At 46.2% G+C, this 24,734-nt stretch overlaps 1 protein-coding gene across 1 annotated transcript in view; it reads left to right on the top strand.

The window, feature by feature from the left end:
- The window catches only part of LOC147710218 (E3 ubiquitin-protein ligase TRIM39-like), a 171,672-nt gene extending 151,607 nt beyond the window's left edge, over nt 1–20,065 (top strand). The window contains exon 6 of the mRNA XM_086920897.1: nt 18,351–20,065. Within this exon, the coding sequence (XP_086777023.1) occupies nt 18,351–18,862 (512 nt within the window). The 3' untranslated portion in view covers nt 18,863–20,065. The remainder of the gene's footprint in view (nt 1–18,350) is intronic.
- Nucleotides 20,066–24,734: the final 4,669 nt, after the last annotated feature.

Genomic DNA, 24,734 nt, shown 5'->3' with positions numbered 1-24,734 from the left:
TTAAATCCTAGATTGAAAGATCCTGTGTCAGTTCTTGCTGTAACAAGTACTTCATCTGTGTCCACTTATTTTTCCCAATGTTTTCCTAAGGTATTTTCTGACAAACTGGGAAAACTAAAAGGTTTCAGTCACAGAATTAAAGTGAAACCCAATGCTATTCCGATTAAACAAAAGTTAAGGGGAGTTCCTATTAGTATTAGAAATGAACTCAGAGATATGTTGGATACTATGATCAAGGATGACATAATTGAGGAGGTAGAGTCTTCATTGTGGGTATCTCCCATTGTTTTAGCACTTAAACCTGATAAAAATATTAGATTATGTGTGGATTTGAGAGCACTGAACTCAAATTTGGTTACTGACTGTCATCCACTTCCTAACATCAATGAAATGGTTTGCATGTTGGATGGTGCATGTGTGTTTTCCAAGTTAGATCTCAGGTCTGCATATCATCAGATCGAGCTCACTGAGGACTCTAAATACTTTACAGCCTTTATCACCCCACATGGCCTATTTCAATTCAAGAGGATGCCTTTTGGTTTGGCTTCGGCCGCTTCGGTTTTTCAAAGGGCCATGTACCATATTTTTAAAGATGTGGGATCATATGACAAATGCTTTCAGAATGATATCCTTATTTTTTCAAAAAATGACAGTTAACATCACATTCACCTTAAAGAGGTTTGTTCCAGGCTAGAACAATTTGGGTTAACACTCAAGGCTAGTAAATGTACGTTTTTTTGTAAATTGGTAGAGTATTTGGGGCATACTCTTTCTGGGGAGGGCGTTGTACCAAAAAAAAGCCTTGTGGATGCTATTGTGAAAGCCCCTGCTCCTGACAATAAGGAGAAGTTATGATCTTTCGCAGGTTTATGCGAATATTACAGCAAGTTTATTCAAAATTTTGCCACCAAAATGGAACCCCTTAGGGAGTTGACCAGGAATTCAACTAATTTTGTTTGGACTGTCAAACAAGATCTTGCCTTTAAACAGATTAAGAATGAGATTATCAATGCTCCCACTCTTAAGTCATTCTGCATTAATAAAAAATGTGTTATTACTGTGGATGCCAGCCTGTATGGGGTGGGAGGGGTTCTTAGTCAGTGCTCCGGTAAAGAAGAGTGGTTTGTTGCATTTGCGTCCAGAACTTTGTCCTCCACAGAAAGGAGGTTTTCAGTGATTGAGAAAGAGCTTTTAGCGTGTATTTTGGCTATTCACTCTTAGAACGGATCATAAGCCTCTTGTGGGGATTTTATCTCCTGGTGGTGGGTGGAATTCCACCGCGCGGATAGTTCGTTTGACTTCCCGTCTTCAAGAGTATGATTTTGAAATTGTTTATGTACCTGGTAAAAGTAATGTCACTGCTGATTTTCTTTCGAGATTACGTTGTAGTGATGATAACATTGCTGTGGTTGAGCAAGATGATGATGTTGTTGCTTCTATTGGGGATTGTGTTTCTCAGGAGTTTATGACTTTAAGTGAAGAAGAGTGGTTTGAAGAATTGAGCAAGGATGTGTTGCGCCAGCAAATTTTTGGTTATGTAAGGGAAGGATGGCCCAAAGAAAAAAATATGTCTGCTGATTTAGCTCCTTTTGGTCATGTTTATTCCGAAATTGAGGAGTTTGGTGGTCTGTTGTTCAAAGCTGGTAAAATCATTCCTCCTTGTTCATTACAGAAAACATTTTTGTTATTGTCTCACCAAGGACATATAGGTATGTCTTCCATGAAACGCCTTGTTAGGGCACACTTTTGGTGGCCTGGCATTGATAAGATGGTGGCCAGAATGGTAAGAGAATGCCCACAATGTATAAACAGTGATAAGATGCTTCTTGTGTCTTCTGCTCCTCTCAAACCAGTGTCGTGGCCGAAAATAGCTTTCGATATCTCAGGTCCTTTCAAACATCTTCCCCTTAATGCTCGTTATGCCTTGGTCATGGTAGACTATCATTCTAAGTGGCCTGAGGTGAAGTTTGTTGGTAATGCTTCATCTCAAGTGATAATTACTTTCTTAAAAGAGATTTTTGCTTGTGAGGGAGTTCCAGAGACTTTTGTCTCGGATAATGGTACGCAGCTTATTTCTTCTGATGTAGAAGAATTTCTTAGAAGTTGTAATATCAAACATCATACTACATCTTTATATGAACCTAGAGAGAACGGCCAGGTTGAACGCTTTAATCGTGTTCTTAAGGATTGTATTCAGGGTGCTGTTTCTTCTGGTGAAGATTGGTTGGAGGTTGTAAGGAAAAGATTATGGACGTATCGTATTACTCCCCATTCAGTCACCGGTGTGAGTCCTTTTGTGCTTCTTAAAGGTAGGGAACCTTCCTCTGATATTTGTCCTTGGTGGATCAAAAAATTGAATAAAAACAATACTGTTGTTAATGTTAAGAATATTGCTAAGCATGTTGAAGATAAACAACAGAAAATGAAAATGTTTTTTGATTCTAAAATGAATGTCAAAGTTCCTGATTTTGTGGTGGGAGAATGGGTAAGGATCAAAAAACCTGGATTTTTAGTCAAAGGATTTTCTAAATGTTATCCTCCCATCAAAGTAGTAAAAGTCTTCAAAAATAGTGTTGTCACTCAAGATGAGAGTGTTGGAACTGGGTAGCCTGGCCTAGGGCAAGACTAACATTCAGAGGCACAGTGTAAAGGTTGCAGACCACCCAAAAGTAATTCCACGCAATAGCACTCAAAAGAAAACGCAACACCAAAAATGTTAGGAAAATATGAGCTGTTTTATAAAAATAATATGTATATGTATCTTCGCTCTTTTCACTTTTAAAATTCACAGTTAAATTTCCATTTAGATTGTGTAGAATATAGCAGAAGTACTTTCCAATTCTAGGACATAAGAACAACCAACATTTGTAAAATAGATAATTCACTTGGACATTTGGCAGAAAACTCTTACTCTTCTACAACTCAATTATGCAATTACTGAATTCAGTTTACTTCATATTACCTTTGAGCACAGTATTACTTTTTAAGCTTTGGCAATAACAGCTCTTTATCAGATCAAAGCAACACTTTCATTTGCAGGGTAACATCACAGGTCTTCTACTATTTATTTGACTGCAATGGGGGTAAACCCACTTAACTCAGCATTTAATTAAGCCCCAGAAGTAGTTGCAGGGCTAACATTTAATGCACCATACTTATTTCCCACAGTTCCAATAACCTCTTACAGCTAGCACACAGTCATGGTGGGTTTCCTAAGGTTCCTTCTCACTGTAGGTTGCACAACTATGTAAATATGACTCCTGACTGAGTTATTTCCTGGTTAGATTCTAGCGTCACTCTTCCCCCCCCTGGGGATACCTCCTTACTTGTTTTATTAGGCGGTGATGACCTGGTGGCACCAGAGAATGAGGGGTGAACAACGTGCAGGACAAAAAGGGAGCCCCACGCTGACAGGATACACTAGCCTCTTGGGCCTCCCCCAGCTCTCCTCCGTATGTCACCAGCGACCAAAGGAACAGATTCCCCTGGTTCACCTTAGCCGCGTTTCAGGCTCTCCTAGACCTCCCCTCCCGCTCACGCCAGCAACACTGTGGGGCGCTTGAGCAGGGGAGAGAGGCTCTTGGTTACCGCTGCCGCCTTAAGTCCCTCGGCGCTCCTCCTCCGCACTCCCTCGCACAAGGAAGAGACGCGCTAGTCCCCCGGACATGCGCGAAGGGATCCTCAGCTCCAGACCCGCCTCACGGAGCCCAGCGCTCAACCGGGCATGCGCGAAGAGCGAGTGTCTCTCTGTCAGAGACCGCGCTGATGGCGCTGCGCCGCGTTTCTTCACCGCTCCTCACCTCAGGCTTGCAGATGCAGGTCAGAATCAGCGCCGCCTCACCCCACATCAATCCGGGGCGAAAATACGCCACGTTGCCCACCAGCCTCAGCTTCCCCAGCGCTATCGCGCCGGCCCAGAACCAAGACAGCACGCTCTCTTGCCGCCTGCGTTCTCTCAGCCCTCAACACTTCAGGTAGGAAGGGGGTCTCGGTGGGGTCGTTATGACAGCAGTTAAGCAGGACGTTTTGTACAATTCGGGTACAGGGGCTCAAGGGTTAGCCCCACTCTGCTGGGGATTCTTACAGCAACAGTCTCTTTAGAATCCTAAGGCTGGGCAGAGGACTGCACACCGCAGCACTGCAGTCTCCTTCTCCTAAAGTCTTCCCCTTTCTGATTGAGCAAAGGGGCAAGCCAGGCGCCCAGGGTCTCCAGTAACTTCCCACAGCGGGGCCAGGACAAGTAACCAAAAGGGGAGTTGTGGGCTGGGCCAAATAGACAGCTTCCAAGTCCAGGAGGTCAATCCAAAGTCCAACCTTCTCCCACCCTTAGCCACCACCTGTCCTCCAGCTGACTTCCACAGGTAGACAAAATGGCTGCCCCACATTCCGCCTTATATAGGCTGCCCTTCAGTGGTCCAGAATGGACCAGAAGGTTCTGGAATGCCCTATGTTAGGCTATGGCCAGGTTCTGTTGGTGACAGTTGGGGCAGTTGGTGGCCACCATTTTAGGTGGTGCCAACTTTCCTGTCAGAACAGGCCTCTGGGCCTAAGGTAAAAGATTATGAGAGGGGAAGAAAACACCTATCCCCCTGATCAACACCTACAAAAAGTCAGTAGACACAAAAATTAACAAGGGTATGAGGGGCAAAAAGGGGACAAAATAAATAAAAATTAGGAGGGACTTCGCCAAAAAGCCAGACAGGTCTAACACGCGTCCCCCCCAGCTGAAAGTGGGGAGAACTACCCAACCCCTTGGGAGTCCTCATCACTAAGGCGGAAATACCTGGAGAGACCGTCTGCATTGGCGTGGTCCACACCAGGCCGATGTTCCACCCGGAAGTCCATTCCCTGTAGGGAGATGGACCACCTCAACAACTTGGGATTTTCCCCCTTCATTTGCATCAGCCAACGAAGGGGTCGGTGGTCGGTCTGAACCAGGAAGTGCGAGCCAAAGAGGTATGGCCGCAGCTTCTTCAGAGCCCACACCACCGCAAAAGCTTCCCTCTCAATGGCACTCCACTTCTGTTCCCGGGGAAGCAGCCTCCTGGATAAGAAGACTACAGGTTGATCCAGGCCCTCTTCGTTGAGTTGCGATAACACTGCCCCAATGCCATGCTCTGATGCATCCGTTTGGACAATGAACTCCTTGGAGAAGTCTGGGGCCCTCAGGACCGGTGCCGCACACATTGCCTGTTTCAACTTTTCAAAGGCTTGCTGACAAGCCTTTGTCCAAACTACCCGTCGAGGTTGTTTCTTGGAGGTGAGCTCTGTGAGGGGCGCTACAATAGTGCCATACCCCTTCACAAAGCGACGGTAGTAACCTGTGAGGCCCAGGAAAGCTCGGACCTCAGTCTGTGTCTTGGGGGGTTCCCAGGCCATGATTGCCTCAATCTTAGCCTGCAGGGGCTGCACAGTCCCCCTACCCACCAAGTGTCCAAGGTACACAACCGACCCCTGCCCAATCTGGCATTTGCTGGCTTTGATGGTCAATCCAGCTTGTCTCAGGGCCTGGAGAACGGCCTGCAAATGCTGCAGATGGTCCTCCCAACTGCTACTGAAGACAGCAATGTCATCCAAGTAAGCAGCAGAGAAACTCTCCATTCCAGAGAGGACCTGGTTCACCAGCCGCTGAAATGTGGCAGGGGCGTTCTTGAGCCCAAAGGGCATCACACAGAACTGGTAGTGTCCCTCAGGCGTGGAGAAGGCTGACCTTTCCCTTGCTCCATCTGTCAAGGAGATCTGCCAGTACCCTGTAGTGAGGTCAAAGGTACTCAGATATTGGGCAGCTCCTAGCCGGTCAATCAATTCATCCGCCCTAGGGATCGGATGAGCGTCAGTCCTTGTCACTGAATTCAGTCCTCGGTAATCCACACAGAACCTCAGTTCAGGTGTGGTGCCTGGGGGTGCGGCTTTTGGCACGAGCACCACCGGACTGGACCAAGGGCTGTTGGAAGGTTCAATTACTCCCAGCTCTAGCATCTTGGCAACTTCTCCATGTATGCTAGCCTTCACCTTGTCAGACAGCCGGTAGGTCTTGGACTTCACTGGTGGGCTGTCTCCTGTGTCCACATCATGGGTACATAGGTGGGTCCTTCCCGGGACAAGGGAGAACAACGAAGAGTACTGCTCCAGTATCTGGCGGCAGTCTTCCCGTTGCTCAGGAGTGAGAGTGGGAGAGAGAATCACTCCCTCCACTGACCCATCCTTCTCTTGGGACGAAAAGAGATCTGGGAGAGGTTCGCTTTCCGCTTCCTCTCCCCCGTCAGTCACCATCATCAGCATGACTTCGGGCCTCTCATGGTGGGGCTTGAGTCGGTTGGCATGTAGCACCCGTAGGGGCTGTCGAGGGGTCTTAAGGTCCACCAGGTATGTGGCCTTACCCTTCTTTTCCAACACCTCAATGGGGCCTGTCCAGTGATCCTGGAGGGCGCTAAGCTCTCCAGGCTCCATCACCCACACTTTCTGTCCAGGCTCCAGTTCCACCTGGTGAGCATTGTGGTCGTACCACTCCTTCATGACTGCCTGGCTGGCCTCCAAGTTGTCAGAAGCTTGCTTCCACAACTTCGCCATTTGGCTCCTGAAGGCCAGCATGTAGCTCACCACATCCTGGGGGGGTTTCCTGGGAGATTTCTCCCAACCATCCTTCACCAGGCTGAGAGGACCGCGTACAGGGTGCCCATACAGAAGCTCAACGGGGCTGAAGCCCACTCCCTTCTGGGGCACTTCCCTGTAGGAAAAGAGTAAACAGGGCAGGAAGACATCCCATTTCCTCCGCAGGCTCTCGGGCAGACTTCTGATCATGCCCTTCAAGGTCTTATTGAACCTCTCAACCAGTCCATTCGACTGGGGGTGATAAGGAGTGGTGAACCGGTAGGTCACTCCACACTCCTTCCACATGGCCCGCATGTAAGCTGACAGGAAGTTGGTCCCCCTGTCGGACACAACTTCCTTGGGAAATCCCACTCGGGTAAAGATTCCCATTAGGGCTCTTGCCACTACAGGTGCAGTGACTGTCCTCAGAGGTATTGCCTCTGGGTACCGTGTGGCATGATCCACCAGTACCAGGATAAACCTGTGACCAGCTGCTGTTGGTGGATCCAAAGGCCCTACAATGTCGATGCCCACCCTCTCAAAGGGGGTGCTAACGACTGGAAGTGGTTCCAGGGGAGCTTTTAGCTTCACCCCTGTTTTCCCACTGGCCTGGCAGGTTACACATGTCCTACAGTATGTGTTGGACGCCGCTTTCATCTGAGGCCAGTAAAAGTGGAGAACAAGCCGTGCAAAGGTCTTGTCCTGGCCTAAGTGTCCTGCCAGGGGTATGGCATGAGCCAGTTCCAAAAGAAAGGCTCGGTACTGTTGCGGGACTACCAAGGCCCTCGATGAACCAGGCGAGGGTACCTTGGGTTCACTGTAGAGGAGTCCATCCTCCCAGTAAATATGGTAATGTCCCGTAACATCACCTGCTGCTTGGGCTTCAGCCTGTCGCCTCAGTCCCTCAAGGGTGGGGCACTCCCTCTGCCCCTTACAGAATTCCTCTCTGGTAGGACCTCCCTCCACATGCCACTCCGCAGGGATGGGCAAATCCTCCAGAGAGTCTACTTCCCCCTCCACGGACTCCTGGTCCACCACCGCAGGTGGCCGATCTGTCTCATGGGGTGTGGAAGCCGGAGCAGGCTTTCTCTGTCTCCGGGTCCGTCCCTTCTTAGCAGCGGGTTGGGCCATTGTTCCAGGCTCCAACCCAGGCGAACTCCCTCTCCGGGCAGTCGCAGACCGTGTGCTGACACAGGCCCAGTCAGGTGTACCCAGCATCGCAGAATGCGTCCGGTATTCCACCTCTCTCCAAGTGTTGTGTTCCATGTCATTCCCCAACAGACAATCGACTGGCACGGCAGGGCTTACGGCAACTCGAAGTGAACCTGCAACCCCCTCCCACTCAAAGGGAACCTCAGCCACTGGATAGTGGCCCATTCTGCCGTCAGCCATCGCGGCGGGGTGGAGTACATTAGGAACAACCTGCTCTGGGGACACCAGCTGACTTCTCACCATAGTCATGCTGGCTCCTGTATCCCTCAGAGCCTCCCCTCTCTGGCCATTGATGGTAACCCATTGCCCATACTTTGTAGTATTTGGGGGCACCTGGATCTTTGGCACCATCTCCCGCTCTCCCAGGGACACTAAGGTGACACCCGCCCACTCACCCCCCTTATCTAAGGGCAACTCCTCCCCGAGCGCTACACTAGCTACTCCCGGTGACTTTCCTCCGGTGGGAGGGGGTGGTCTCTTTGGGCATCTGACATCTCCCTTATAATGTCCAACGCCACCGCATTCAAAACAGTGGAGAACCCTGGGCTGCTGGCTCTGGCCAGGATGAGGGTTCCGGGGCGGGTTTGCCCTAGGGGTGAAACCTGCTCCCTTCCCTTGGAAGTTATTTTGGGGACCTTTAGAGAACTCTTTCTTTTTCTCCCCCCCCTCCTTCTTCTGGGGGGCGCCCTGTCCGGCTTTTTGAGATTCCCCTCCAGTCCCCTTGGTGGACACCCGGGTACTTGTCCAGATGTCCGCCTCCTCTGCAAGCTTCCGGGGATTGGTCAGCTTGCTGTCTACCAGGTGTTGGCGCAGCTCGGGAAAACATTTCTCGAGGAGGTGTTCTCTCAAAAACAGATCGTACAGCCCCTCATAATCTTTTACCTCACTGCCCTTGACCCAACCCTCTAAGGCCTTTCTGGCGTAATCAAGGAAGTCCACCCAGTTCTGAGTACCCATCTTGTGGCTCCCCCTGAACTTCTGTCGGTACCTTTCTGGGGTGAGCCCGAACTTCCTCAATAACGCCAGCTTCATGGTGGGGTAGTTAGTCTGTTCCTCTGGATCCAGGGCCAGCAAGGTGTCCCGACCAGCAGGAGGCATGTACTTGTACAAACTACCCCCCCAGTGCTTCGCCTGCACTCCATGAACCTTCAAAGAAACCTCATAAGCGGCCAGCCACTTAGCTACATCATCCCCCTGACTGAAGCTCGCTATCAGGTCCTTTGGGATATAGGGTTTGGTCTCCCTGGCTGACTCTTTCGGTTCGCTGCCACCATTCCTAACAGGAGAGGACCCCCGTTGCAGACTTTGGAGCTCCAGTTCCTTCAGTCTAAACTCGTGGACCATCCTCCTCTCCTCTTTCTCCAGTTCCATCTTAGCCAAGTCCCACTTTAGCTGTCTTTTCTCCCTCCTATCGGTGAGCTCAGCTTCCGTTAGGCTTCTCCCAGAAATGCTACTGCCCTTTCTGGAATAGGACACTGGTCCGGTGAGTAAGTTTTCCCCCTCATGGCGAAATAACTCTTCTACCTCCCCCACCGCGTCCTGGTCAACCTCTTCATCCTCCTCCTTTGTCTCTTGGTGTGCCTCCACCCAGGCCCTAAGGCTAGTCTGGAGCTCCCCCTTCCTAGCACCATGTTTGAAAAAGACCCCCATCTGTTGGCAGAACATTCTCAATTGGGGCACGGAATAGACTTCCAGGTTTTCCACCGCAAACTCCATTGTGAGTCTGGCAAACCTGGATACACACCAGAAATTTCAGAGTGGCGAGGGCAACCTAAAACCAACTCCACCCACCATCAGGAATAAATTTAGAAAAAACAAAAAGACTAATTGGGAGGGCCGCAAGGAGAAAACTCCTGGTGTAGGTTGGGTGTATTACGTCAAATTACTAGTAAGTAGCTGCAACCAAGTCCGCAATCCCATCGCTAGGCACCAAATGTTGGAACTGGGTAGCCTGGCCTAGGGCAAGACTTACATTCAGAGGCACAGTGTAAAGGTTGCAGACCACCCAAAAGTAATTCCACGCAATAGCACTCAAAAGAAAACGCTACACCAAAAATGTTAGGAAAATATGAGCTGTTTTATAAAAATAATATGTATATGTATCTTCGCTCTTTTCACTTTTAAAATTCACAGTTAAATTTCCATTTAGATTGTGTAGAATATAGCAGAAGTACTTTCCAATTCTAGGACATAAGAACAACCAACATTTGTAAAATAGATAATTCACTTGGACATTTGTCAGAAAACTCTTACTCTTCTACAACTCAATTATGCAATTACTGAATTCAGTTTACTTCATATTACCTTTGAGCACAGTATTACTTTTTAAGCTTTGGCAATAACAGCTCTTTATCAGATCAAAGCAACACTTTCATTTGCAGGGTAACATCACAGGTCTTCTACTATTTATTTGACTGCAATGGGGGTAAACCCACTTAACTCAGCATTTAATTAAGCCCCAGAAGTAGTTGCAGGGCTAACATTTAATGCACCATACTTATTTCCCACAGTTCCAATAACCTCTTACAGCTAGCACACAGTCATGGTGGGTTTCCTAAGGTTCCTTCTCACTGTAGGTTGCACAACTATGTAAATATGACTCCTGACTGAGTTATTTCCTGGTTAGATTCTAGCGTCACTCTTCCCCCCCCCTGGGGATACCTCCTTACTTGTTTTATTAGGCGGTGATGACCTGGTGGCACCAGAGAAAGAGGGGTGAACAACGTGCAGGACAAAAAGGGAGCCCCACGCTGACAGGATACACTAGCCTCTTGGGCCTCCCCCAGCTCTCCTCCGTATGTCACCAGCGACCAAAGGAACAGATTCCCCTGGTTCACCTTAGCCGCTTTTCAGGCTCTCCTAGACCTCCCCTCCCGCTCACGCCAGCAACACTGTGGGGCGCTTGAGCAGGGGAGAGAGGCTCTTGGTTACCGCTGCCGCCTTAAGTCCCTCGGCGCTCCTCCTCCGCACTCCCTCGCACAAGGAAGAGACGCGCTAGTCCCCCGGACATGCGCGAAGGGATCCTCAGCTCCAGACCCGCCTCACGGAGCCCAGCGCTCAACCGGGCATGCGCGAAGAGCGAGTGTCTCTCTGTCAGAGACCGCGCTGATGGCGCTGCGCCGCGTTTCTTCACCGCTCCTCACCTCAGGCTTGCAGATGCAGGTCAGAATCAGCGCCGCCTCACCCCACATCAATCCGGGGCGAAAATACGTCACGTTGCCCACCAGCCTCAGCTTCCCCAGCGCTATCGCGCCGGCCCAGAGCCAAGACAGCACGCTCTCTTGCCGCCTGCGTTCTCTCAGCCCTCAACACTTCAGGTAGGAAGGGGGGTCTCGGTGGGGTCGTTATGACAGCAGTTAAGCAGGACGTTTTGTACAATTCGGGTACAGGGGCTCAAGGGTTAGCCCCACTCTGCTGGGGATTCTTACAGCAACAGTCTCTTTAGAATCCTAAGGCTGGGCAGAGGACTGCACACCGCAGCACTGCAGTCTCCTTCTCCTAAAGTCTTCCCCTTTCTGATTGAGCAAAGGGGCAAGCCAGGCGCCCAGGGTCTCCAGTAACTTCCCACAGCGGGGCCAGGACAAGTAACCAAAAGGGGAGTTGTGGGCTGGGCCAAATAGACAGCTTCCAAGTCCAGGAGGTCAATCCAAAGTCCAACCTTCTCCCACCCTTAGCCACCACCTGTCCTCCAGCTGACTTCCACAGGTAGACAAAATGGCTGCCCCACATTCCGCCTTATATAGGCTGCCCTTCAGTGGTCCAGAATGGACCAGAAGGTTCTGGAATGCCCTATGTTAGGCTATGGCCAGGTTCTGTTGGTGACAGTTGGGGCAGTTGGTGGCCACCATTTTAGGTGGTGCCAACTTTCCTGTCAGAACAGGCCTCTGGGCCTAAGGTAAAAGATTATGAGAGGGGAAGAAAACACCTATCCCCCTGATCAACACCTACAAAAAGTCAGTAGACACAAAAATTAACAAGGGTATGAGGGGCAAAAAGGGGACAAAATAAATAAAAATTAGGAGGGACTTCGCCAAAAAGCCAGACAGGTCTAACAGAGAGAATTTGGAATGTTCGTAGAGTTGCTAAATGTAGTGATCTCAACATGCCACAGATTTCACATTCAGAGGACAACTATGGAAACCTTGTACATAACTTGAAGAGTCTTCCTCACAATTTTGTGCAAAAAGATTTTTCTATTGCTTCCAGAGTCAAAAGTAATATTAGACCTAAAAGACTTCCTTGCAGATATCTGAATTGATAATTTCCTTTTAGGGATAAGATGTGTTACATTCTCTCTGTCATGTGATGCTCTTTTTATTATTAATCTTTGTGCACTGTTTGCTGGAACATGGAATGTAATAATGCTTCCCTGCATCTTACATACCAGGTTCCAAGTTCCACGAAGTACAGTTTACTGGATTTACCTTGACTGCCAGACGTGCTGTGCTTTATCTCCTTGACTTTAAAATAAATATTCTAATTATTGTTACTATATGCTGTGGATTTTCGTTTTAATAGATAACTAGCTCTGTATGTTACTGTTCATGAAAATGGGATGGGGTGGTATGGTATGGTATGGTGTTGTGTGCTATGGAATGGTATGGCATGTGTGGTATGGTATGGAATGTTATGGTCAATGGTATGTTATGGAATGCTATGGTGGTATAGTATGGAACATTATGATGTGGTGGATGGTGTGGTGTGCTATGGTTGGCATGTATGGTATGGTATGGAATGTTATGGTAGGATGAGATGGTGTGGTGTGCTATGGGGTGGGATCGTATAGAATGGTATGGTATGGTATTTAATTGTTATGTGCACTCAGGTCAGGGTACAGTTGATTGATTTGTGTCTGTAAACTATGGGCCATATGCATGAACACATTTTACCATAGACACAGAATGGGCAAAACCCTTTGATGCATCTGGCCCTTTGTCTTTTCCATACGATAGTAGATTTTTACTTGATTTGCTATATGTGCTGCAGCATTTCCTTTGTTTAAATCATTGTTCCCCTTTGGACATTCATGTTAAGTTTATCGTAAATTCATTCTGAGTTCTAATGACTACAATGACCAAGCACATGTATCACTATTTAAACAAAGAGGAGGGAAACAGGGAGCGATTGGGAGGTTCAGTGACTCGGGCTCCCAATTAGATACTTTAAACAAACTAGAGTCAATGTTCATATAAGGAGGAAAAACTTCCAGAGAAAAGGAGAGATAACTTGAACCGTTCTACTGCTCTGTAAGTGGGGGACAATGCGTCCTTATCATGATGCCCTCACACACCCCGAAGAATGTCATTCTCCTTCATTGGGCTGGTGCTCCTCGCGGTCCGACGCTGAAATGCCCTACTGGTCCCCTGAAGGGTCACTTTTTGGACATCTTTTGTGAAACATAATTTTTTTCTGTCAAACATAATTTTTATAAAGCTGTGATGGTAATTCGGCCCTCGAATGGATAAGATCTTTTCTCAAGAATAGAAGTTTTCAAGTGCATTGTCCTCCATTCAAATCCTCCCCCCGGGCGTTGAGGCATGGGGTCCCACAGGGCTCAAGTCTGAGCCCGACATTATTTATATTTATAAGGAATCCCTAGCTCATATTGTGGAATCATTTGGAGTAGACATCGTCACATATGCCGATGATACTCAATTAATGATCACACTTACCCAGGGACAGAATGAAGCTGCAATCAATTTTTCCACCTGCCTCACGGCAGTAGCAAGCTGAATGAATGAGAACTGTCTGCGTCTAAATGGTGACAAGACTGAGCTGTTGGTTATCGGTAAAATTCCATCCACTTGGTCGCCTGCGTGGTGGCCGTCTGAACTAGGTCCGACACCTTCTCCTTCGGAGACTGTGAAGAACTTAGGTATCCTATTGGACTCTAGTCTATCCTTTAAACAACATGTTGGTAAAGTGATAGGAAGATGTTATGGTATCCTTAAAACACTACGCAAAGTGTTAGATCTTCTACCTATCAGTGCCAGGAAAACTCTAATTCATGCTTTAGTCACGCCCCATCTTGACTATGTTATAGGCAGGGGAAACCCAATACACCCTTGTAGGCTTGGGCACAAGATATTTAAAGTCAAAATATGCTACAAGGGACTTGTTTAAGAAGATAATAAATCTTAGTTGTGAGTCGTACACATGTAACACACTCAAATGTATCCACAGGATATCTCACTTAGTAATTGGCTGAAATAAATCAAAGGAAGGAAAAAGCACACAGAGAAAGTAAATTATATTCTGAAAGATTTTTGTATTTAGTGATGAAACAACAAAATTGGGGAGACGAATATAGGAAAATGAATTCAAGCAACAGTCATGAACAGAGATATAGATAATAATAGCTCTACAGTTCACAACTAAAACATCAACTCCTGGTATAACAGACAACCAAAAATAATTAATAGAAGATGGTCGTATGTTCGTGCCAACGCAACGTTTCTGGAGATGATGGAAATGTCGACGTTTCGGTCTAGTGTGCAGTCGTCAAGTAGACCATCTTCAGGACAGAATATTTCAATGCTGAAAAAACTCCCTGAAATTTCCAATAGGTATATTTTCAGATTACGGTGAGCGGCAAGGGATGTGGAGCAAAGTATCCACTGAGTTTAGATCTAAACTCAGTGGATACTTTGCTCCACATCCCTTGCCGCTCACCGTAATCTAAAAATATACCTATTGGAAATTTCAGGGAGTTTGTTGTTTAATGGTCTTGTGGTAACTCTATATAAAGTCTACTTATTTTTTATATAAAACCTATGTGGTGTCCATTTGTAGTGTTGTCACTGGGTTACTGTATGTGGTCACAACTGCTTAATTTACAACGCCTCTGAAATAAGCCTTGACTGCTCGCGCCACGCAATCCAGAGGGTGAGCAGGGGTTATTTTAGGAGGGTAACTCCCTTGTCCTGACTAGAGGAGAGAGTCCCTGCTTGTCACAATTACCTACCTGTGCCAACCAGAGACCCCAAATCTAACACTGCATGTGATAATACTGCACACAAATATGTTGGATGTGGCTATACTGCACATGGTACTACTGCACATGGCTATACTGCATGTGGTAATACCGCATGTGGTAATACTACACGTGGTTATGCTGCTTGTGGTTATACTGCTTGTGGTTATACTGCATGTCATTACACTGCATGTGGTAATTCTGAATGTGGTTATACTGCATGTGGTTATACTGTGTGCGGTAATCTTGTTTGTAGTAATATTGTGTAACTTTGAATACCAGTTAGGTAGAAATTTCAACTTTTTGTCAAATTGGTGTTGATACAAAACTGCAAATAGAAATCTTTGGGTTGTGGCTTCTGACAGGGCGGTAGAGTTCAGTAAGATATTCTGGCTCAGCCCCTGTAGTGTTTCTACAAGATACCCGGCCTCAAAATGTTTGTAAATAATCAGAAACCCACATTTTAATCTTGCTTTGTTCCCACTGTAACTTTCGAACCTACAAATTATGTCTGGTGGTTTCTTTCTCTAAATACTGGTATTTTTTAATACATTTTTTGGGAAAAGTGAAAACCGTCCCACAAATTCCTGTAGTCTTGACTTCACTAGAGCTTAGCTCAGGCCTGGGACCGGCTCCTGCTGGAAGTTTATCAGATTAAAATGATCCTCTCTCTAGCGGCACTGACCTGCAGTCGAAATGTTTATTTCCTCTTAGACATTCCTAAGACTAGACAGGGACCTTGCAAATGCAGGCCTGAGATTGGTCATCCCAAGAGGTGGACCTCGTCTTTCTCGCCTTCACGTCACAACCAAATTTGTCTCATTTACACCACGTCTAATCAGAACCTTAACTTTGATCCCCAAATCCTGGCTGAGGTCTAATAGGGATAGGGAGGCAGTGTCTGTGGACTGCTAAACCCAAAGGCAGTGTCTGCAAAGTCTGTGAGAATCTAAAACAGATGGGGACCAACAGCAAGATCTGCAGAGTGGTGTCTGTACATGAGTTTACCTGGTGTGGACTTAGATCTGGAATCATAGCTGTATCTACACTCACTACATCTACCAATGCCAACCAATGGAAGCATGCCTAAAGGATGGACTCTACCTGGGTCACCAAACTAGTACATTTTGCCTTCTAGTAGCGCGGTCATTCTGCACCATCTAATGTGCTGTACTGACTAGTACAGTATACCATGGGGTAGTTCTACCACTCTGTACCATCTAATTTAGTGTACTGACTAGTACTGATTGCCTTCTAGTAGCTTAGTCACTCTGTGCCATCTAATGTACTATACTGACTTATACAATGTACCTTCGTCTAGCTCTGCTACCCTGTACCATCTAGGACAGTGTACTGATTAGTATCATAGACCTTCAAATAGCTCTATTACGTTGTGCCATCTAAAACAGTGTACTGACTAGTACTGAATACCTTCTAGTAGTTACTGTGTACTTTCTAATGCAGTTTACTGACTAGTGTTGTATATCTTCGAGTAGCTCTGCCACTCTGTGCCATCTAAGGCAGTGTACTTAATAGAACAGTGCCCCGTCAAGTAGGTCTGGCAGCAGCAGCCACCATAAACAAAGGGTGGTGGGGCGGTTGTGGTCACACGGGAGGTGTCACGCGGGAGGCATCGCCCGGTGGGGAGAGTGAGAATACAATATAAAAATAATAATAAACTCACCTCTTACCTTTTGCCTCCTCCGGCGTTCCGTCTTCCCCCGCCGCCTCTCCTCTTCCAGTTCCTGCCTGCTGTTCCTAGCAGCCCCTGGGACAGATTCCCTGTCCAATACCCGGGCTTAGATGGCCTGCTCAGACCAGGGAGTCTATGGGGTTTCTACTGCCCGGCTGCACAATGCAGATGGGCTTGAGAAAACCTAAGTGCGCTCTTTTGTTTTGGTGGGCCTAAGCTGGCCGGCCAAAGCACATATGCGCACTTAGGGAGTGGAGTGCACGTAGCACTCCTCCTCCCCCTTCCCATACCTCGGCCCGCCCCTCCCAACACCACTGGCTAAGAACCAGCAAGGGTAAAAGAAAATGATGCAAGAACATTGTTTTATTTTACATTTGCTGGCTCTGAGCCAGGCAGTGGGGCGACGCGCCTCCGCCAATACGGAGGAGCTGCCATTAAGCTCTGTCACTCTGTACCCTCTAACGTACTGTACTGACTAGTACAGTACACATTCTACTCGCTCTGTCACTCTGTACAATCTAATTCAGTGCACTGACTAGTACTGTATTCCTCGGAGCAGCTCTGTCATTCAATACCATCTAATGCAATGTACTGAGTAGTTCTCTATACCTTGGAGTAACTCTGTCTCTCTGCAGTATACTGATTAGTACAGTACACCTTCTAGTAGCTCTGTCACTCTGTACCATATATTGCAATAAACTGAGTAGTAGTGCATACCTTGGATTAGCTGTGTCACTCAGTGCCGTGTAATGCAGGCAGACATCCTTTGTCCAATGAGATTCTGAACTAATTGGATTTTTCTAAAAAAGCTTGATTGAAAATAAACACATTAAGCTGTTTCCAAAAAAGAGGACTCAAACTCTTTCTCTTTGCTTACTTTTCTCAAATACAATGGAGGAGTACCAACTCAAAAAATCGTTTGCATGAACCCCTTTTGAGGCCTAAGAGGTCCTGGGCCTTGAGCAGTCCTCCTCTGAAAATATTTTATGTTCCAAATTGGGCAATGCTATCCAGTACTGGGATCCCAGGACTTCCTCAACTCAGTACTTTAACTAGTACAGTATACCTTTTAGTATCTCTGTCCCTCTGTACCTTATAATGCAGTGTACAGACTAGTAGCTCTCATACTCTGTACCATCTAACTTAGTGTACTGACTACTACAGTATACCTTCTAGTATCTCTGTCACTCTGTACCATCAAATACAGTGTACTGAGTAGTACTGTATACCTTGGAGTGGGGCTGTCACTCTGTGCCATCTAATTCAGTTTAATGCCTAGTATAGTATATCTTCCAATACTTGTCACTCTGTGCCTTGTAATGTAGTGTCCTGCTAGTACAGTATACTTTCCAGTACCTTTGTCAATCTGTACCATCTAATGCAGTGTACTGAGTAGTACTGTACACTTTCTAGTAGAGCGCTTACTCTGCACCATCTAATGCAGTGTAATGACAAGTACAGTATAATTTCTAGTAGCTCTGTTACTCTGAAATCTAATGCAGTTTTCCGACTAGTACAGTGTACCTTCCAGTAGTTCTGTTGCTCTGTACCATCTAATGCAGTGTACTGACTAGTACAGTGTCCTGTCTGCTGCAGTTTTTTTATGTAGTGCAATGTGTGCAGTGTGTGTGATGTAATATGCTTCTGCAGTGTAGTGTGTAGTAGAATGTCCTCTCAATGTAGTGCAGTGTGTTGTTTGGTGTAGTGTGTGCACTAGATGAATGCGTGCTTCAGTGTAGTGAGCAGTCTAGTGCTGCGCGCTCTCTAGCACAGCGTGCTCCTTCCAGGTGTGGTGTAAATTAATCATATGTAAAAGAGAAGCAGTAATTACGGCCTTTATTTGTGTCATTAAATCTCTAATTGTGAATCTCTTCACTGCAGTGATGGTGACTCTGGATCCTGACACAGCTCATCCTGAGCTCCTCCTGTCTGAGGGGCGGAGACATGTGAGAGGGACATACACAGAACAGCGCCTGCCGGACACCCCCAAGAGATTCACCCTCTACCCCTGTGTGCTGGGGAGCGAAGGGTTCACCTCCGGCAGACATTACTGGGAGGTGCAGCTGCTGCAGGAGGGGGGAGAGTGGCATGTGGGGGTCGCAGCAGAGTCTGTGAACAGGAAGGGCTTCTTCACATGGTCACCTCAGGGGGGAGTCTGGGCTGTACTAGGGCAGGGGGTTCAGTACAAGGCTCTCACCTCCCCTTGGATCCCTCTGGCCCCGCGTGAGAAGCCCCTGAAGATGGGGGTATATTTGGACTATGAGGGGGGACGGCTGTCCCTGTACAATGCTGAATCCATGGAGCCTCTCTACTCCTTCCTGCAGGCCCCTTTCACAGAGAGACTCTTCCCGTACTTCCTGCTCTGTGAAGGAGCCGAGCTGAGGCTGGTGTGAGAGCTGCAGGGAGCTTCAGCCTCTCATCCTTCCCTCGCACCTCCTACTGGGGAGGAGAGGAGCTGAGGCTGGTGTGAGAGCTGCAGGGAGCTTCAGTCCCTCATCCTTCCCTACCTACCCCTACAGGGAAGGAGCGGAGCTTAGGCTGGTGTAAGAGCTGCAGGGAGCTTCAGCCTCTCATCCTTCCCTCACCCCCCTACAGGGGAGGGGAGGAGATGAGCTGAGGCTGGTGTGAGAGCTGCAGGGAGCTTCAGCCTCTCATCCTTCCCTCGTACCTCCTACTGGGGAGTTGAGGAGCTGAGGCTGGTCTGAGAGCTGCGGGGAGCTTCAGCCCCTCATCCTTCCCTACCTACCCCTACAGAGGAGGAGCGGAGCTGAGGCTGGTGTAAGAGCTGCAGGGAGCTTCAGACCCTCATCCTTCCCTACCTCCCCCTACAGGGGAGGAGCGGAGCTGAGGCTGGTGTAAGAGCTGCAGGGAGCTTCAGACCCTCATCCTTCCCTACCTCCTCCCACAGGGGAGGAGCGGAGCTGAGGCTAATGTGAGAGCTGGAGGGTGCTTCAGACCCTCATCCTTCCTTCCTGGAGCACAGGCAGAGACGCATGCAGGTGGGGGGATGGGGGGCAGTAATTCCAGTGACACCTCAACTGTCATCTACAATTTCAACTCCAACATTCCATAGAATCTTCTTCAGAATGACACGCCCATATGTTGCCTTGACAACCAGAAGGGCCAGAGGAAGGTGGTTTTACACTGAAAGAGGGAGGGAGAGATTGGGGAAGTTAGATGGGGGGCTGTGGGGTAACTGTAATTTCTGCTCAGTCGCCATCCCCGACAGCTTTCCTCTCAATGCCTTACTGTTACTTGTTTACTCCATGATAGTTGCTTCCTTGCATGCCTGGGCAGTGTGTCTTTAACTTGACACAGCTGTGTCGGGTGAACTGCTGGGCATAGGGCGTGTCTGGGACCCTCTCTGAGTTACTTAAGGCCTTGGACCCGCCCCCTCCGTAATATGGCCTTGGGCCCGAGCCTCACCAGGGATGCATTTTGTGTCCCCCTGCATTTTGTTGTCACCAAAGTTAGCATTAGGTGTTTACGTTTGCTGATTTTTGAGAAGAGACCCCCTTTAAAATGCCCAGCACCTGCTGCTGCCCCGACCCTTCTGTACAACTGCAGCTGTTCCTTAAAATAAAAACTCATTTGAGTAGAAACGTCTGAAGTGTTATAGCCTAAGTTGTCAAGAGTCCGTGTAACAGGAGCTCCCAAGCCCCAGAGTGCACCGCGCCATTGGCTTAAAAAAACACCACTGACTGGACATGTTACAAAAGCATAAGCATCTGTGGTGCTTGGACCAGCCACAGCCATTGGTTGCTTTTACTCATTATGAACAAAGAACAGAACAAAGCTCCAAGGATGCAAGGTACTGAGCACGCACAGAAGGGATGTACCTGACCGTGCGTGAGCCCTCCCGGAGCCGGGGCAGTGTTTCAAGATCATTTCTCTGTCATAATATCACACAGGGTGGCACTATCTGAGCCCCTCACATGGATGCGATTGCATTGTTATTTACTCATGCCCTTACCAATGAGACACGGTTTCAAAATCCTGACCCAATCACCAACTTCCAAATTATGTTCTCTTGTCTTCCACCTGCTGTTGTACCATGACGTAGCTTTGTCCTGCTAACAAACCACTCTATTGGCAATTTCCTGAATATCAACTTTGTTCTCCACTACATTCTTACACTTTTCCTTAAACCACCACGGACAAATATCTGAGGCTGGGTCCCTTCCCCTAAGTAATTTAAAAGGACTAATCTCCGTAGTGGTATGTGGAGTGATACGATAATTCCATAATTTCTCTCTAATGACATTCAACCAATCCCCTTTTCCCTTAACTGCATCAGAAACAAAACCTTTCAACACTCGGTTAAAGCGCTCAACCTGTCCGTTCTCATGGGGTTCATAAAGGGATTTGCGAATATGTTTAATCTGAAAAATCTTCAAGAAATTCTCCATCTCTGCAGAAACCACTTGTACTCCATTATCCGAAATTAAAGTAGCAGGACATCCCTCTCGTGCAAAAACCTCTCTAAAAAACCGAATCACAGCATTCGTAGTAGCCTTAGCAACAAATTTGACCTCAGGCCATTTCGAGTGATAATCATTAATGACAAGGGCAAAACGTGCGGTTTCCAGTAAAATAGAAAAAGGACCAGAGATATCAAAAGCAATCCTAATCCATGGAACTTGAGGCCACTTAAATGGTCTGAGTGGCGGAACATGAACCTTGAGCATTTTATCACTATCACAACATTCACTGGATTCCCTGACAGTGCGATCAATAAATCTGTCCATCCCTGGCCACCATAAATACAACCTTATCAAACGTTTCATTGCAGAAATTCCAGGATGTGTTTTGTGTGCTAATTTTAAAATCAACTCTTGAACACCAAAAGGTGGAATACACTTACCAGATTTAAACAGGAAATCACCTTCACACAACAATTCATCAGCAACACGGAAAAATGGTAACAACTCTGATCTAATACTATTTTTGTTAGGCCAACCTTCCAGCACATATTTCTTAAGATGAAGATAGATATCATCCGCATCTTGGGACTCTTTCCACTTTAGTTCAGTGATATTCTGATAATGGCTCGGAATCACATCAGAAATATTCAACACAAAATCAACATCTTTAACTAAATTCATATTTCTTAAGATGAAGATAGATATCATCCGCATCTTGGGACTCTTTCCACTTTAGTTCAGTGATATCCTGATAATGGCTCGGAATCACATCAGAAATATTCAACACAAAATCAACATCTTTAACTAAATTCATTTTGTACCTACCCTCTTCGCATGGAAAACGCGACAAGAAATCCGCAGTCACATTTTTTTTCCCAGGAATATACTCCACAGAGAAATTATACTCCTGCAATTTAGATGCCAGATGTGCAATTCTCGCTGTGGAGTTCCAGCCCCCACCAACTGACAATATGTGTATTAAAGGTTTATGATCTGTTCTAAGATCAAAAGGGCTGCCCCAAACATAAATCCTAAAATGTTCCACCGCCCACATACATGCGAGCAGTTCTCTTTTGATAACCGCATACCTGCGCTCAGTTTCATTAAGTGTTCTAGATGAAAAAGAAACATTCCACTCTGCATTACCATCTCGTTGGGACAGAACGGAACCAAGGCCATATAAGCTGGCATCAGTAGTTATGATACACTTGTATCCTATTCTGAATGATTTTAAAGTAGGAGCATTTACAATATCATTTTTGATATCTACGAAAGCCTTATCCTGTTCATCCTTCCACACAAACATGGCTTTTTGCCTTAATAATTTTCTTAATGGTTCCATTTTGGTTGCAAAATTTTCTACAAACTTACTGTAATATTTGCACATTCCTGAAAAAGAAAGTAACTGTTCCTTGTTAACTGGAGCTGGAGCTTTGAGAATGGCATCTACATTAGATTTCTTCGGAATTAAACCCTCACCTAACAAAGTATGTCCTAAGTATTCAACCGATTTACAAAACAACTTACACTCATGTGCCTTCAAGGTGAGTCCACTATTCTCCAGTCTTTTGCAAACCTGATCTAAATGTGCTACATGTTCTTGTTTATTTTTAGAAAAAACTAAGATGTCATCTTGGAAGCATTTGACAAAAGTATCCAAGTCTCTAAAAATTTGAAACATGACCCTCTGAAAAACAGAGGCGGCTGAGGCCAGCCCAAAAGGCATTCTTTTATACTGGAAAAGCCCCATGGGGGTGATAAAAGCGTTGTAGTTCTTTGACTCCTCAGTCAGCTCAATTTGATGGTACGCTGATCTGAGATCAAGGGTGGAAAATATTTGCGCACCATCAAACAGGGAAACAAGCTCATTAATGTTAGGAAGGGGGTGACAATCAATTATGATATTAGCATTTAACGCTCTCAAATCAATACACACGCGTAATTTTTGATCAGGTTTATGTACAAGGACAATGGGAGATACCCATTCCGAGGACTCAATAGGCTCTATTATGTTTTCCTTAAGCAGGTCACTCAACATCTCCTTCAACTCATCTCTAACATTGAGAGGAACACCTCTCAATCTTTGTTTAACAGGCAGTGCATTATCTTTCAAAACAATTTTATGCGCAAAATTCTTTAGTTTGCGCAAATCATCACAAAAAACATTGTTATATTTACGACTCCAAAACTCCATGTCCTCCCTTTTATCTTCTTTTACAATGCAACCATGACTTGTAATACTCACCATATCTATTTCACTGCATAATGAAACTGGATCCTTGGCACGTGGATTTAGCATAATACCTAACTCATATTGATCATGCCAACCTAGAACATTGACACCCTTGACAGCAATATATAACTTAATCATGGCAGATCTATTTTTAAAAGATAGAGGTACTTTTAAGAATCCCTCAATATCAATTACCGATCCATTAAAGCTTTCGGCAATGATGTCTGATGGTATAAGACTCGTAATGGGAAACATCCTTTACACCGCGGATGTTTCAACGCAGTGCTGTTATGACGCGTCCTTTACAATGCAAGTCGTAACCACGACTTGCGCTGGAGGGCGCTACAGGATTAAGAATATTATATTTACTATTCCAACACCTTCCCTAGTGTCCACGGGGACTGGTGTTAGAATAGTAAATTATACTATTCTCGATCCGCGCCCCCAACGCAAGTCGTTGTCACGACTTGCATTGTAAAAAACGTGTTGTAACAGCACGCGTTGTGACGGTACGCGTCGTACCGTCATACATCCCTTTGTAATATCACATGTATCCACTAATTTCTCATTAAAATACTCTCTAGTAATAATCGTCCACGATGATCCTGAATCCACCATGAGTTCTATTTCCTTATTGAAAACATAAAAAGAACATTTGGGAGATCTCAAACTTCCAATGACAACACAACCTCTTTGTACAATGGAAACAACAAATCCTCTGTTGGACTCCTGAATTTGACTAACCTCTGTACCATCACTAATGCAAGAAACTTTTGTGGGATCTAAACTGTTGGAAGGAACACGTGTTTGGTTGTGACGCCTATCTCTGCAAACATTACTAAAATGTCCTATTCTTCCACAAATCTTACACTGCCTGTTAACTGCTGGACATCCTTGAAACAAAGCAATATGCGATTTACTACCACACCTAAAACAAGAAAAAGAACTGTTATAATTGCCTTTTCTTTTGTAATTAAAGTTATTAAAGTTCCCTTTGTTCCTTCCTTGAGGTAGATTAGAACCCCTGTGGTCAACTTTAGATTTGACAACACAAACTTCTTCCTCAGATGTAGATTTGCTAGTATTAGAGTTTTTCTCGACAACATCCATCCACTTTTCCGACATTTCAGTGGATTTAGCTACAGCAATCGTTTCTTCCAAATTGGGATCGCCCATGCACCAGAGCTTATCTTGGATCTTTTTATTTTTAACATGGATGATGATTTGGTCCCGAAGCATTTCATCACACATTGTTCCAAAGTTACAATGCAAGCTCAGAGATCTTAATGCGTTAAGAAAATCGTCAAAAGATTCATCAGACTTCTGTGCTCTGGTGTAAAATATAAACCTATTTAAAGCAATGTTAGCAGTTGGTTTAAATCTTTTATCAAGTCTAGATAATGCTTCAAAATAAACATTCAAGGCATCACCCTCACCAGGACGTGAAGTGGATTGTGGCAAAGTTCTGAACATTTCTTGACCCTCCGAGCCAAGACAGTGAAGTAAAATAAAAAAAATTCTTTCAGAACCCATGCGCTCCCCATCAATGGCCTTCATGTAATAAAAGAATTCTTCCTTCCATCTAGACCATGGCATGGGAGGATCACC

Source organism: Lissotriton vulgaris, chromosome 5, assembly GCF_964263255.1.
Source record: "Lissotriton vulgaris chromosome 5, aLisVul1.2, whole genome shotgun sequence".
Lineage (NCBI taxonomy): Eukaryota > Metazoa > Chordata > Amphibia > Caudata > Salamandridae > Lissotriton > Lissotriton vulgaris.
This window is presented reverse-complemented; position numbering and strand designations above follow the sequence as displayed.